This window comes from Lemur catta, chromosome X (assembly GCF_020740605.2).
Source record: "Lemur catta isolate mLemCat1 chromosome X, mLemCat1.pri, whole genome shotgun sequence".
Classification (NCBI taxonomy): domain Eukaryota; kingdom Metazoa; phylum Chordata; class Mammalia; order Primates; family Lemuridae; genus Lemur; species Lemur catta.
This window is the reverse complement of record NC_059155.1, coordinates 3,321,659-3,334,458: the sequence shown is the minus strand read 5'-3', so window position 1 is coordinate 3,334,458 and position 12,800 is coordinate 3,321,659. Positions and strand designations below refer to the sequence as shown.

Below are 12,800 nucleotides of genomic sequence, written 5' to 3'. Positions count from 1 at the left end.
CCTATTCCCTTGTCTGAATCATGTAAACAGATAACCTGGACCACACATTCACGTGGCCACTACATGCTGTTTTGAAGCCCTCCTCCAGCTTTGGAGGGCCTGGCACTTGGGTTGCTCATTATTTTCACAAAAAACTGATCTATTAGAAGAGGAAAGGAAAGAAGAAAATGAAGACTGACTGAAGAGCTTGGAGTCATAGAAACATGGAAATGAATGTCTTCTAACAGTCTGTAACATAAAGGCAAGTGGGGGAACTAGGGAGAAGACAGGTGCCCCACGTTCACAGAAACTCAGAAGGTTTAAACTCTGTTCTTCCACAATCCGTGCCAGGCACCACACCTAACTGATGGAGTCAAAGTAGCCCACTCCTGTCTGCAGTTTTTGTTGGGATGCAGCTTATTCCTGTTCACTTGGAGTGTCACTAAGACAAAACTAGAAATGAATGCAGTTTTTAGGGTGGCACCACGTGATCTGGGCCATGTTGATAAGCACACAGCCAAATGGGAGCTGCCCAAAGGACAGAGAGAAAAAAAAGGGGGGAGTCTGGCAAACAGGCTAGATTCAGGATGAGAGGGCAAAATAGAGTGGTCAGGCAGAAGAAAACAAGGCTCACTGTTTTAACACAGCTGCATGGGTTCCTGGGCTTCTCCTGCATGTGTGGGCTGTGTGTTCACATGACCCTGTGTGAGTCCAGGGCACAAAAGGAAAGCTAAATGGTGAATGAATGAATGCAAGAGAGTAAAGAAGGGAGCCCTCTCTAATCTAATGGGCAGAGTGCCGAAGCATGAGCACCTCTCCCTCAGGGGAATACTCATCTGAGGTGGCAGGGGGACTGTCACAGCCTCCAAAAGGACGGGCAGTGGGATACTCCATGACCTTTGAGGTTACTTACAACTCAGAGAGCCTAAGTGAATACCAAGTCCAAAATAGCCCTGCAAAGAGAGGATGAAATACGCCCCTTAGGAGGGGAGGTATCTGAAATACAAATAACCAATGCAGGATTAGATCCAGACTTCACAAAGAGCTCCAACAACTCCATACTAACAAGATAAGTAACTCAATTAGAAAAATGGGAAAAAGGCATTTCCTAGAAGAGGAAAGTGGACTGACCAAGAAGTATTTGAAGGAAAACCATGAATTTGGGTCACAGCAGTCCCAGACTGGTGGTGCCTCAGAACACTGGGCAGTAGCCCTCTCTGGAGGAGGACACCTTCCTCCTAGGCCTCAGAGTCAAAGAAGCACAGGGAGGGGAAGAGGTGGCATTCTGGAAGGTAAAGTAGAGAGGCAAGGGAAGAGAAAGGGGGTGACAGACTCAGACAAAGGGAGGAGTTATACAGAAATCACATGGAGCATAAAGAATGGCTCTGTAGGGGAGCATCTGAGCTAAAGAGTGGGACTGCTGAGCCAGTGATGCTGAGCACAAAGAGGGAAGACGGCTGCAAGTTCCCAGAGGCCCACTCCAGCCAGGGAGGCTGGCCTGCCACAGCAGTAGAAAGGAGAGGAGAGGGATAAGAAATACAAAGGCAAGGCTCAGAAGGCCATTGGGGTGGACAGGGAATTCTGCAGGGTGCTCCCTGGGTATCAGAGAGGGAGGAGAACTCTGGGTGGGTACTGTGGTTTCGGGAAAGGAGCAATGTCCTGGTGGGCAGTCTGCTGCAAAGAGATCTTTGGAAAAGGCAAGGATTTCCTAAAAGGAAGACAGGTAGCATGACGGAGATGCAATCAAGGTCTGGAGAAGTAAGCAGAGCTTGAAGAGGAGATTCACTCCTGGCCCCAGTTGAGTGTGTGTTACTGGGGTACAGCCAAGCCTTGGCAGCAGCGAGAGAGCAAAGCAAGGAACCTGAGAAGGCCCTGCCTGTCCACAGTTGGCCATGTAGTGGAAGACGGAAGTGGGATGAGTCTGGGGAGGTGAAGGCTGATCTCCCAGAGATGAACAGAGTTGGAGGGAGAGAAGGCCTCTCCCTGCCAGGACTTTTGTTAATGAGAGGAGATGTGAAAGCAGCCTGTGAAGAGAATGTGATATGGAGGTCAGAAATCAGAGTATTTTCAGGTTTGGTGCTGACTTGTAACTGGTAATGAAAATTAAGACTGGGATGCATTCTGGTGCCTTTCACAAGGGTAGCCAAACACCACCCGTATCCCCACCTGCAATTTGGTAAAGCCATTCTTCCTAGGCCCACCCACCACCACAGCTGTGAACTGGTCTTGCAGCTGCTAACATGGGACTTCCTCTCCTTGTCAGACCACAGAGCAGACCTCTGTTGCTCGCTCCCACCCAGGGAGATTGTGCACTAGCAAGCAAATTGCACTCACTTTTCAGAGCAGCTAGGAGAGTTAGAAAAGGGAGCATTCGTGGATGCGGAGAGACAGGAACACTCATACACTGCTGGTGGGACTGCAAACTAGTGCAACCTCTGTGAAAAGCAATATGGAGATACCTTAAACAGATACAAATAGACCTACCATTTGATCCAGTAATCCCATTATTGGCCATCTACCCAAAACAACAGAAGACATTCTATAAAAAAGAACATCTGCGTTCCAATGTTTATAGCAGCACAATTCACAATTACAAAGATGTGGAAACAACCCAAGTGCCCACCAATACATGAGTGGATTAATCAAATGTGGTATATGTATACCATGGAGTTCTACTCAGCTATAAGAAACAATAGTGATATAGCACCTCTTGTATTTTCCTGGATAGAGCTGTAACCCATTCTACTAAGTGAAGTATCCCAAGAATGGAAAAATAAGCACCACATGTACTCACCATCAAAATTGGTTTCACTGATCATCACCTAAGGGCACATTTAGGAATAACATTAATCAGGTTTCAGGCAGATGTGGTGGGGGAGGGGATGGGTGTATACATACATAATGAGTGCCATGCGCACTGTCTAGGGATGAACACGCTTGAAGCTCTGATTTGGGGGTGGGGGCATGGGCAATATACGTAACCCAAACTTTTGTACCCCCATAATATGCTGAAATAAAAAAAAAGAAAGAAAAGGGAGCCCTCATAGCACGACCATGAGTTTCCTTGCTAGCAGCCATGTATGAGTATCTGGCTCATGAGGCAAGTTGTGACTCTTCAAACAACAGGACATGGGAGGAACAACAGCAGCCCACCATTCAGGAAACCCTCACTTGTGATTTGAAACTGCTCCTAGGAGGTTCTGAGGTGTTTAGCAGAAGCTGGCCACCATTCACGGGTGAAGGAGCCCAACAGGGGACACTGGCATGGATGGAGATTGGAGTTGGTGATCTTAAGGTCCTTTGTAGCCCTGAGGCATACACCCCACGAAGAGGGAAACTCTCCCCCTCACCTCATCTCCAGCATTCCTGTTTCCTTGAGCTCCTCCAAGGAGAGAGTTAGGTACACCTCACTAGAAAAGAAGAGAAAGCAGTCCTTTGCTGATTCAGCATTTACTAAGCAGGTACTGTGTCCCAGCGGGCTTATGGAAATGAGTAAATCACAGGCCTTGCCTTCAAGGAACTCAGAGACCCTGAAGAGGCCACAGATCATCAGAGAGCAATTACAACCCTGAGTTACAAGAGCCTAATGGACGGAGGGTGGGGGCAAGGCATGAAATGCTACCAGATCTTGGAGACAAAAGTCCTTAACACTTGGGGGTGGAAAAGCTTATGGAACTTACTTGTGCCTTGAGGGAAGACAAGAGTTTGCCAGAACAAGAGGAGGCATGCATTTCATGCTATGGGAATCACCTGTGCAAAGCAAGGAGTCCTGAGAGAACAGGCTGGGTCAGGGACCAGTGACCACGCAGCACAGTGTGACTCTGAAGACTGTTAGGCTGTTAGGCAGTGAGGGTGGAGAGAGCTGGGCAGCTCCCTAAGGTGTATTTGTGCACTTGAGAAGGCCCCCCAGGGTTTTCTGTTTCTTTTCTATTTTTTTTTCACACTTCACATTTCAAGGAACCAGCAGGGTTTTCAACAGGGGATTGCTGGGGACAAATTTGCAATTTCCACACTAAACCAGTGGAGTGTAGAGGACAGGCCAGACTGAGAAAAGACAGGAGGCCTCCAGACTGGTTAGGAAGCTTGTGGAATAGCACAGGCACGAGACTGTGAGACCAGAACTCAGGAAGAGCAATCGGGACACAGAAGAGGAGCATTTTTTTCTTATCAGGTACTTCAGAGGCAGGGACATGGAAGTGAGTTATCTAGTCAATGTCGAGGAGTAGGGAAGGGAAGGGACAGAGGAGCAAAGCCTGGCAGCACTGAGGGAAGACTGAGCCCCAGAGCTGAAGAAGAGGAAAAGCAGGTTTCACCAGGAAGTTGCGTTGTGTTTTAGGCAATTTAGATCTGAGGGGCAGCAGGGCATACAGAGTGGGCATTTTTCTCCTTACTTGTAAAAAAAGGTCTTAAAATGACAGTCCCTCCGTATCCCACTGGCACAGCAGCTGGGACAAAGGAGAGCCCACTGGGTGGGAGTGGGGATCAGTCCTGTGGTGCAAGACTGAGACTAGAGTTCTCGCCCCTCTCACAGCTTACATGCCCTTTGGGGTGCTCTCTGGGGTACACACAGAGGGTCGGGTTAGGTCGCTGAGGACCCCTGGGGTTTCCATTTTCACTCTTGCCTAATGGTACAGCACCCAAGCACCCTCCTCCAGTTCTGCCCTGCTCCTCCCTCAGCTCGATCCCAGCTGGATTCCTCCCAAAGCTCTGTCCCTACACTTCCCCCAACAGCTCAGTCCTGCTCCTCCCACAGTTCCACTTTCCTTCTCCTGCAGCTCTGCTCCTATCTTCTCTTCCAAATCTGCCCGCAGCTTGTTTCCCCCACCCAGCTCCGGCCTTCTCCCATATTTCAGTCCTGCTCCTCCCACTTCTCCAGCCCCAGCTCCTCCAGCCGCCAGATCTTCACTAGGTGCCGTTCCAGCTCTTTCCCACAGCCCATCCCTGCTCCTCCCTCATCTCCACCCCCAGCTCCACCTCCTCCAGCTGTGACCTGCTCCTCCTACCCCTCTGGCCTAGATCCACCCCAGTTCCTCCTTTTCCAGGTCTTTCCCACAACTCTGCACTAGATCCTCCTCCACCCTTCCCACCAGCCAGCCCGGCTCCGGCTCCGGCGCGACTCCCGCTCCTGCGCCTCCCGCACCTCGCCCCCCAACTCCTCCCCAACGCTTTGTGGGCCCCGCCCCAGGCTGTGCATTGGCCCCTCCCCCAGTCCATTCTCGGGCCTCGGTCCCACCTCAACTCGCTGTCCCCCGCGGCCCCGCCCTGCTCCTACCATAGTCCCGCCCCCGGCTCCTCCCCCAGTACTTTCAGCTCCGCCCCCTCCGTCCCATTCCTTCCTGCCGCCCACAGGGCTACAGCCTGGCCTCGTCCGGCCGCCTCCGCTTCCTCTTCCTCCCTCCAGTCCCCCTTCCTCCCTCTGGTCTGCCCTCCAGTCCGCGGGTCTCCATAGCCCCGGCCACAACCTTGCCTGCCGGCCCATGTGAGGGCCCTGTGAGTCAAACGGCGTCTCCCAGGGGCCCGTGCGTGCGTACGTGCGTGTTTACGTAAGTGCGTGTCTTTGTAGCTGCGTGGATGTGTAAGTACGCGGCTGTCTGCCTGCTTGCCTGCGTGCGTACGTGCGTGCGTGGGGGTGTGCGTACGTGCGTGAGTGCGTGCCTGTCTCGGCTGCGCGTAACGGGTGTCCGGAACTGGACCGACGCGGCAGGGTTAACTCCAGCGAGTCCCTGTCACCCGCCACCCGTCTCCCTGAGGTGGCCCCGGCGGCTTCGCACCCGATACGGGGGGCTTTCTGCTGACGTTGGCTCCTCGTCTTGCCGTGGGAGCTCGTCATCCTTGCGCTGCTGGCCTCGCCGGGCTGTGGGGAGGCGGAAGACTGTGCTGCCCGGTAGCCAGAGGCTGCAGCTGGCCCCAGGCGCCTGCGAGACCGCTGAGGCAAAAAGGGAGCCACCAACCACCATTCGGGGGCCTGTGTGCTCCGCCCTCTGTGCACAGCAGCTCCGGGCTGGGGTTGCCCGGCTGTGGGTCTCCCTAGGGACCCCCTTCCTGTGCCCTCCTCCCACCAACGTCTCACACCCCTGCTCCTTCTAGGTGTGTGTGCCCGCTTGTGTCTGCATGTAGAAAGCAAATGTGCTGCTCCCTGTGTACGGGCCCCAGCTCAGCCCTGTCCTCCGGCCTCCTGCTCGGCTCATACCTTAAGCTATGAACTCACTAAGACCTGAGGCTGGGTGGTACCCAGCTCTGTGGCCCATGGCACAGGGCCCAGCGTGGCCTACCCAGAAGTAAATCGAGGGAAATGGGATTTAGGCCCCCCCAAAACCTTTGCCCTGTGACAATGTGAAGGCAGGTGTCATTTTTCTCCTCTTGGATTGGGGGGCGGAGCTAGGCTGTAAGAATGTGAGGCACTTAATGAAATGATTTTCTGCCCTGCTGGCTGCTGCATTGTGTGGTCCTTGACCCAGACAGGGAGGTGTGTCCCACTGCTACCATTAGCAGAACCAAACCAGGCGTGAGGTGCATATGTGTGTTACCTGTAAGATTGGCCCTCCCAGCTCTTCTTGGTCTCTAAACCCCGCTGAGTAGAAGACCTTCCTAGTACCCTGACCCAACATCGCTGACTTGTGCTTGATGACCTTTTCTCCTTGTGACCCTTGTCGTTGTGCAGGTGAAGACACTGAGACAAGTGGAAGATTTTCTCCTAGGGCCACAGAGCAGGTACTCTGCAGCACCAGGAAGGAGGGCACTCGACCCCCTTCTTGCTGTTACATCAGTTCTCACCGGGGATTCCACCCTCGCAGTTCATGTTTCATTGCTTTGATTTGATGGCGTTGATGAGAAAAGGGTTGGCTAAGAAAACAAGTGGTGAAAAGTAGGCAAACCTTTGTTCTAGTGACACATCCCCATAGAAGAATTAGGTGTGGCCAGACCCCGTGGGGGACATTCAGCCTCCCTCATAAGTAATCCAAATCCAAGGAATAGGGTGATCCTTTGTCACCCATCAGCAGAATGGGTGGTTGGTGGAGTGTGCACAGGTGGGTCTTTGTGGAAGGCCAATTGCTGGCAGTACCAGCATCTAAGATGTGCTTGCCATGTGACCCAGGCATCCTCTTCAGCACGTGTTCAGACAGCCAGTGTTAGGGGTGATATCGTTTCTAGTAGCAGAAAATGGGAAGCAGCTCGTCACTCTCCACCAGTAGAGGGATGGTTAGGTAAATGATGGGACAGCAAGCAGCAGGATACCATGCAGGCATTAAAAAGTAAGGTGTATGCAGATGCACAGAGAGTACGTGCTTGATGTGCCATCAAATGGAAAGGCCGTGCCTGACCCTATGGAGACGTGTGGGGAACGTCTTACACTCATGTGTTAGTTTGCCAAGATGGCCATAACAAAGGGCCACAGACTGGGTGGCTTACACAACAGACACTGGTTGTCTCCCAGTTCTGGAGGCCGGAAGTCTGAAATCAAGGTATCGGCGGGGTCGGCTGGTTTGTTCTGTGGGCCGAGAGAGAGAATCTGTTCCTTCCCTCTCTCCTAGCTGTGGTGGTTGGCTGGCAATCTTTGGCGTTGCTTGGCTTGTAGAACTGTCACCCTGACCTCTGCCTTCATCCTCTCGTGGTGCTCTCCACGTGTGCATCACTGTCTCTAATTGCCCCCTGTGTATAAGGACACCAGGCATTTTGGATGTGGGCCCACCCTAATGACGTCATTTTTCCTTGATTACCTCTGTAAAGACCCTGTTTATGAAAGGCCACATTCTGAGGTGCTGGGGGTTAGGACTTCAACACAGGGGTTTCAAAGGGACACAGTGTAGCCCACGATAACCTGCAGGGCTAGGGAGCTGAGCATACTGGCGGCAGGGGCGGGGCCGGGGGAAGGAAAGAGGCAGAGCCCAGGACTATCCCTCCGTGCAGGAAGCCAGCTAAAGCCAGGCAGACTCTCGATAGGCCAAGGGGGCCCTCCCTCCTTGTGTTGCCCCAGGGCTCAGTGACCTCTGTCACAGCACCGACCACACTCTGTCCTTTGTGTGTCTTTCTCTAGCCGCCCCCGCCCTACTCGGTGAGCTCCCCAAAGACTTCCTGGGTTGGTCCTGAGTCCTGTGAATCCCAGCCCCTTCCATTGGGCCTACCGTGGCGCAGGACGTCAGTGACTGCGTGGTGACAGAAGCAGCGGGCTATGGAGGTCAGTGAGGTTTAGGGCACCTGGGAGACATCGGGGGAAGGGCAGGCCCACTGCCTGGGAGCTCAGAGCCCTGGTGTGGGACTTGCCTCTGTCTCCGCAGGCCACATGGCACACGGGGAGCTCTCGGAAGATGAAATTTGGCTGCCTTTCCTTCCGGCAGCCTTATGCAGGCTTTGTCCTAAACGGGGTCAAGACCGTGGAGACACGCTGGCGTCCCTTGCTGAGCAGCCACCGGAACTGTACCCTTGCCATCCACATTGCTCACAGAGACTGGGAAGATGACGCCTGGCGGGAGCTGCTGCGGGAGAGGCTGGGGATGACTCCTGTTCAGATTCGGGCCTTGCTTCGGGAAGGGGAAAAATTCGGTCGGGGAGTGGTAGCTGGTAAGTGATGACGTTGCAAACGTTGTGCAGACAACTCCAAGAGCAACCGCCCAGGATGTTGCTGGGGAGTTTCGCGGCTTCTGTTTTCGCTTGAACTGGTTGGTATGTTTGCTGTGGTTTCCTTGAGCAACACAGCTCCTAAGGGGCAGCAAGGGGCCCCGGGCTGGGGTCGGCAGGCCTAAGTTCCAGGAGCTCCAGGAAGTCATTTCTCCACTCTAGGCCCCAGATCCTGTTTGTGATCTGAAAGGCTGGGTCAGCTCCATGTCCGCATGTGGTGTTTGGCTGTGTGCGCACCGGTGTGTGTGGCAGAGGCCACGAGAGGCAGCACAGCACAGCGAGCGGGTCAGGTAGCCTCTGAAGTAGGTGGCCCACCGCTCGTGGCATCCTGGGCAAGTTCCCCGGCCCCTGGGTGGTTGAGGTCAGACATCAGCACCTGTCACCTGGTGAACTGCCTTGACATCACCTGTAGGTTTCCTGGCGGTGGCTGGTGCCCTTCTAATCTGTAACTGCTGCCCTCAGCTGTCTTGCTTGGAGCCGCCCATTACTTGTGTGGCTTCCTTGAGGGCAAGGCCGCTCCTCTTCCTTTCTGGAGCCCTCCCTCTGCCTCGCCCAGGATTCCCTGAAGAGTTTGGCTCGTCATCAGTGTGCAGGAAGGAGGGCTCGACTGGCTTCATGTCTTTTGGGGGATATCATCTTAGTCTGTAGCGATTGTGACTTTGAATAAGCATGTTGTCACACAGACAGGCCTTCGGCTATGGAAGGGAAAAACATCTGTGTGTTTCTCTCTGTGCACAGGGCTCATTGACATTGGGGAAACTTTGCAGTGCCCCGAACACTTAGCTCCTGATGCGGTTGTGGAACTGGAAAATCAAGCTGTGCTGACCAACCTGAAGCAGAAGTACCTGACTGTGATTTCAAACGCCAGGTGGTTACTGGAGCCCATACCTAGGAAAGGAGGAAAGGATGTATTCGAGGTAGACATCCCAGAGCACCTGATCCCTTTAGGGCATGAGGTGTGAAGAGTGTGGGCTCCCGAGCAACGTTGCTGAGAAACCAGCTAATCCATGACACCACCATGGAGCAGGCCTGTGTACATCAGGTTAAGTTCGAATTGTCCCTGCATTGGAGAGTGCCACCCACTACATACTGTTCATGTAAATGTAAACAGATTTCTCCTTCACTGGGACAGAGGGAATGGGGATGGGGCTCTCCTTGTGTGAGGCCCCTTGGGGGTCATTGACACGGTCTCAAGTACTTTGACCTGTGGGTAAAAGGAAAAGCTGCCGGGGAACGTCTCAGCGTTGCTGCTAACTTTGGTCCTGCTCGTTCCTGGATTGTACCAATAAATGTGTTGTGGACAACCACTTGGTGTTTGGGGCTCCCTTGTAAGTTTTTCCCTCTTTATGTTCCACCCAAAACTCATGAGATGTTTGAGCAGCACCCACGGGACATGGCAGAAAGTCTGGCACCCGACCCTGAATGTTTGCCCAAGACCGGCCATTAATGGGCTGGCTCTTCCAGGATGAAGAGGACGTCAGCCTTAGAGAAGCTGTCTAAGCTCTCGGTTCCTCTCGCTGTGCTGTAAATGTGGCTGCTGCTTCATGAAGCATGTGTGTCCCACGTGTCACACAGCTACTTCATATCCAGAAGATCCTGAATACAGCTCCAGTAGAGTGAGTTTGACTTTCAAGAGTGATAAGTAGTGTTGTTTTCTTGCAAATCTTTTTTTTTTTTTTTTATTTCCTAGCAACTTTTCTAGTGGTTGTTATCTTTGAGGATGATGGGCTCCCCTCCCCCAGGTATTGACTTCTGAGCCCTTCTCTTCTGCGCAAGGAGGTAGGTGGTCATACATCCCCTGGCAGATGGGGGGGCCTGGCTTTCAGGTGGGCCACTGGATGCTGGGTTAGGGACGCTGAGCTGCTGATCAGAAACTTCCTGGCCACCTTGGGGCTGCAGGGGACCCCTGAGGAAAGAATCTCTTCTTTTAGGACCGATGAATAATGTAAGGTGATACTGCCAAGATCAGGAGCAAGGCTGTTCTGTCTCCTGAGCAAGGGGCAGGTCCCAGGGAACCAGATCTTCCTGGGCTTGCCCTCAACACTCCCTAGCAGCGCCTTTTGCTAAGTGTGTGAAAATGCTGCTTCTCCAAGTGAAAGAGGACAGCGGAGAACAAAGCCTGTCTTGGACAGGATTTTCAGCCTCCTGGCTTGGGCCGAGGAGAGGTGTATTATAGTATAGAAGGTCAGAAAGAATACAGACTCGCGATTCTCATTTAAATTGTTTATTTACTCCCGTGGGGTTTTATTTCTCTTTACTAAGACCGAAAATGGGTTACTCATTAGGAATCACCAATTTTTATCGGTCACCAGTGGCCTCTCAGTTTAGGGAGTTGGATTGTCCTTGAAGCGTTCACAGAGTGCACACTTGTAATCTGAGGAGCCCTCCGGCTCCTCTTCAGGGGCCTCATTAGGAGACATGACCGAGAGGGTGGCCAGCACGATGGAGTAGCAGATGTTGTACAAAGACATTACAGAACCGTAATCTGGGACAACCTGGGGGCTGGCAGCCACTTCCCATGTGCCTTCCATTGGGGCAGTAGCCAGAGGCCCAAACGTGGCATTCCTGGAGGTGCCCTCCCCACTTGGGCCATATGGCTCGTGAGCGGGATAATTTTCCTGGGGATGCCCAGAGATGATGTTCATGGAACAGACAGCAGAGAATGTGCAGGAGCAGGTGCCACTGGGTCCCTGAACATTGGGAGCTGCCATCTGGGACTTTTGGTTGGCTTCTTTCTTCGCATTCCTCTGGTGGATTCGTGGGGAGTGTCTTGTAGCTACCAGCTTCTTTCTCTTTAGAGCCGGTGCCCCGGACGCTCTCAGAGCAGTGTTTCTCAGGTAGCATTTCTTCCGAATATTCTCCAGGAGCTCGGGCTTGTCTCTCTGAAAATTGGAGTTGCAGTAGATCTGAAACAAAAGAGACACTTCAGTCTCCATCTCTTCAGAGTTTCCATCTTTCTGCTTGCATTACTCATCTGTTCTTGGATATTATCTGTAAGGTTTTTTGGATTGGCCGGCACCAGAGAAAGAAAGACGAGCAGAGTTGAAAGGGATAAGTAAACAGGCTTTATTGAAGTGCTCCTGGGTGAGGGTAACGAGTCCCAAGAGAGGGCCCCGGGCGAGATTTTCGGGTCCCAGGAGAGAGAGAGAGAGAGAGAGACCCAAAAAGTCGCCCCACCCAGAAGTCTGAGTGGGTTTATATATGTTTTTTAGGGCTGGGGGTGGGGGTTTCTTTGGTGGAAAGATTTACGGCGGGGAGAGCAAGGAATTTTCCGTTGCAGTTTTAGGGCAGGTGTGGAGAAATAGGAGGGCTGGTGGTATGGGTGGACTCCAGGAACCGTGAAGGACTTGGTTATTCTTTTAACTCAGCGGGGCCTAGCAGGCATTGTTCTCAGCAGGTCTCCTGGGCTTTTTCTTTTTTTCATTAGGGAGGGGAGGGGTGCCCGCCACCAGCCTTACATTATCCACTTTTTCCATTACAGCCCTTAGCATATGAATCATAGCTGTTTTAAATTCCTAGTCTGATAATTCCAATGTCTCTGCCACATAGGAATCTGATTCTGAGGCCCACTCTGTCTCTTTTATTATGCTCTGACGTTGTTTGTTGCAAACTTGACACAATGTACTGGTTTTAAAGAACTGGGTTAAATAGGTCATTAGTGTGAGGTTTTCTGTTTATCTGGCTGTGTTTACTCTTTGCTGTAGACATAGGTATCAAGGCTAACCTTGCCTGTGATGTCCTTTATTTTGCCTACTTTGGTGACTTTGGTTGTCCTTAGGGACCTGTTCAACACCATTTGCCATGCACAGTCAGTTTGTTCCATTTCTTTCCCTGTGGATGTCATGGTGAGCTGTGGAGGGAGGGGAAGCTTTCTATAGTCCTATGATTAGGAGTCAGCCTTGGAGTCCAGTGTGCCCCGGGCTGTAGCCTTCCCGGTGCTTCTCAGGTTTTTTTGTTTTGTTTTGTTTTGTTTTGTTTTCCCCTGAGGAGAGTCAGGAAGGCTAGAGGGTGTTGTAATTGGATATTTCCCTTCTGCTAGGTGGATTAGAGTCTGGTAAAAACCCAATAGGTTAGAATCTGGAAAAATAGTTTCTCCTGAGGGCAGGCCCTGATAAGAAGAACATTATATTCTGGCCTTATTTTTAACTGGCTGCCTTCCCCCTCCCCCTGCAGGAAGCCCAAAGGGATTCTTCTCTGATCTTCAC

At 52.3% G+C, this 12,800-nt stretch overlaps 2 protein-coding genes across 6 annotated transcripts; one reads left to right on the top strand and one right to left on the bottom strand.

Annotated features, from left to right (window-relative positions):
• Positions 1-5,308: 5,308 nt before the first annotated feature.
• Positions 5,309-9,902, top strand: EOLA2 (endothelium and lymphocyte associated ASCH domain 2). 5 transcript variants are annotated; one of them, XM_045538304.1, is made up of 5 exons: positions 5,309-5,522; positions 6,641-6,690; positions 8,015-8,155; positions 8,316-8,538; positions 9,334-9,902. In XM_045538304.1, the coding sequence occupies exons 3-5, from the start codon at positions 8,150-8,152 to the stop codon at positions 9,555-9,557; spliced, it is 453 nt and encodes a 150-aa protein (XP_045394260.1). In that variant the 5' UTR covers positions 5,309-5,522; positions 6,641-6,690; positions 8,015-8,149; the 3' UTR covers positions 9,558-9,902. The 5 variants fall into 5 exon arrangements, with proteins under 5 accessions (XP_045394260.1, XP_045394256.1, XP_045394257.1 ...); XM_045538300.1 differs by having other exon boundaries at positions 5,312-5,522; positions 8,256-8,538; XM_045538301.1 differs by having other exon boundaries at positions 5,312-5,526; positions 8,256-8,538.
• Positions 9,903-10,840: 938 nt separating this feature from the next.
• On the bottom strand, positions 10,841-11,531 carry HSFX4 (heat shock transcription factor family, X-linked member 4). The gene has a single exon (XM_045538775.1). The coding sequence runs from the start codon at positions 11,529-11,531 to the stop codon at positions 10,920-10,922; it is 612 nt and encodes a 203-aa protein (XP_045394731.1). The 3' UTR covers positions 10,841-10,919.
• Positions 11,532-12,800: the final 1,269 nt, after the last annotated feature.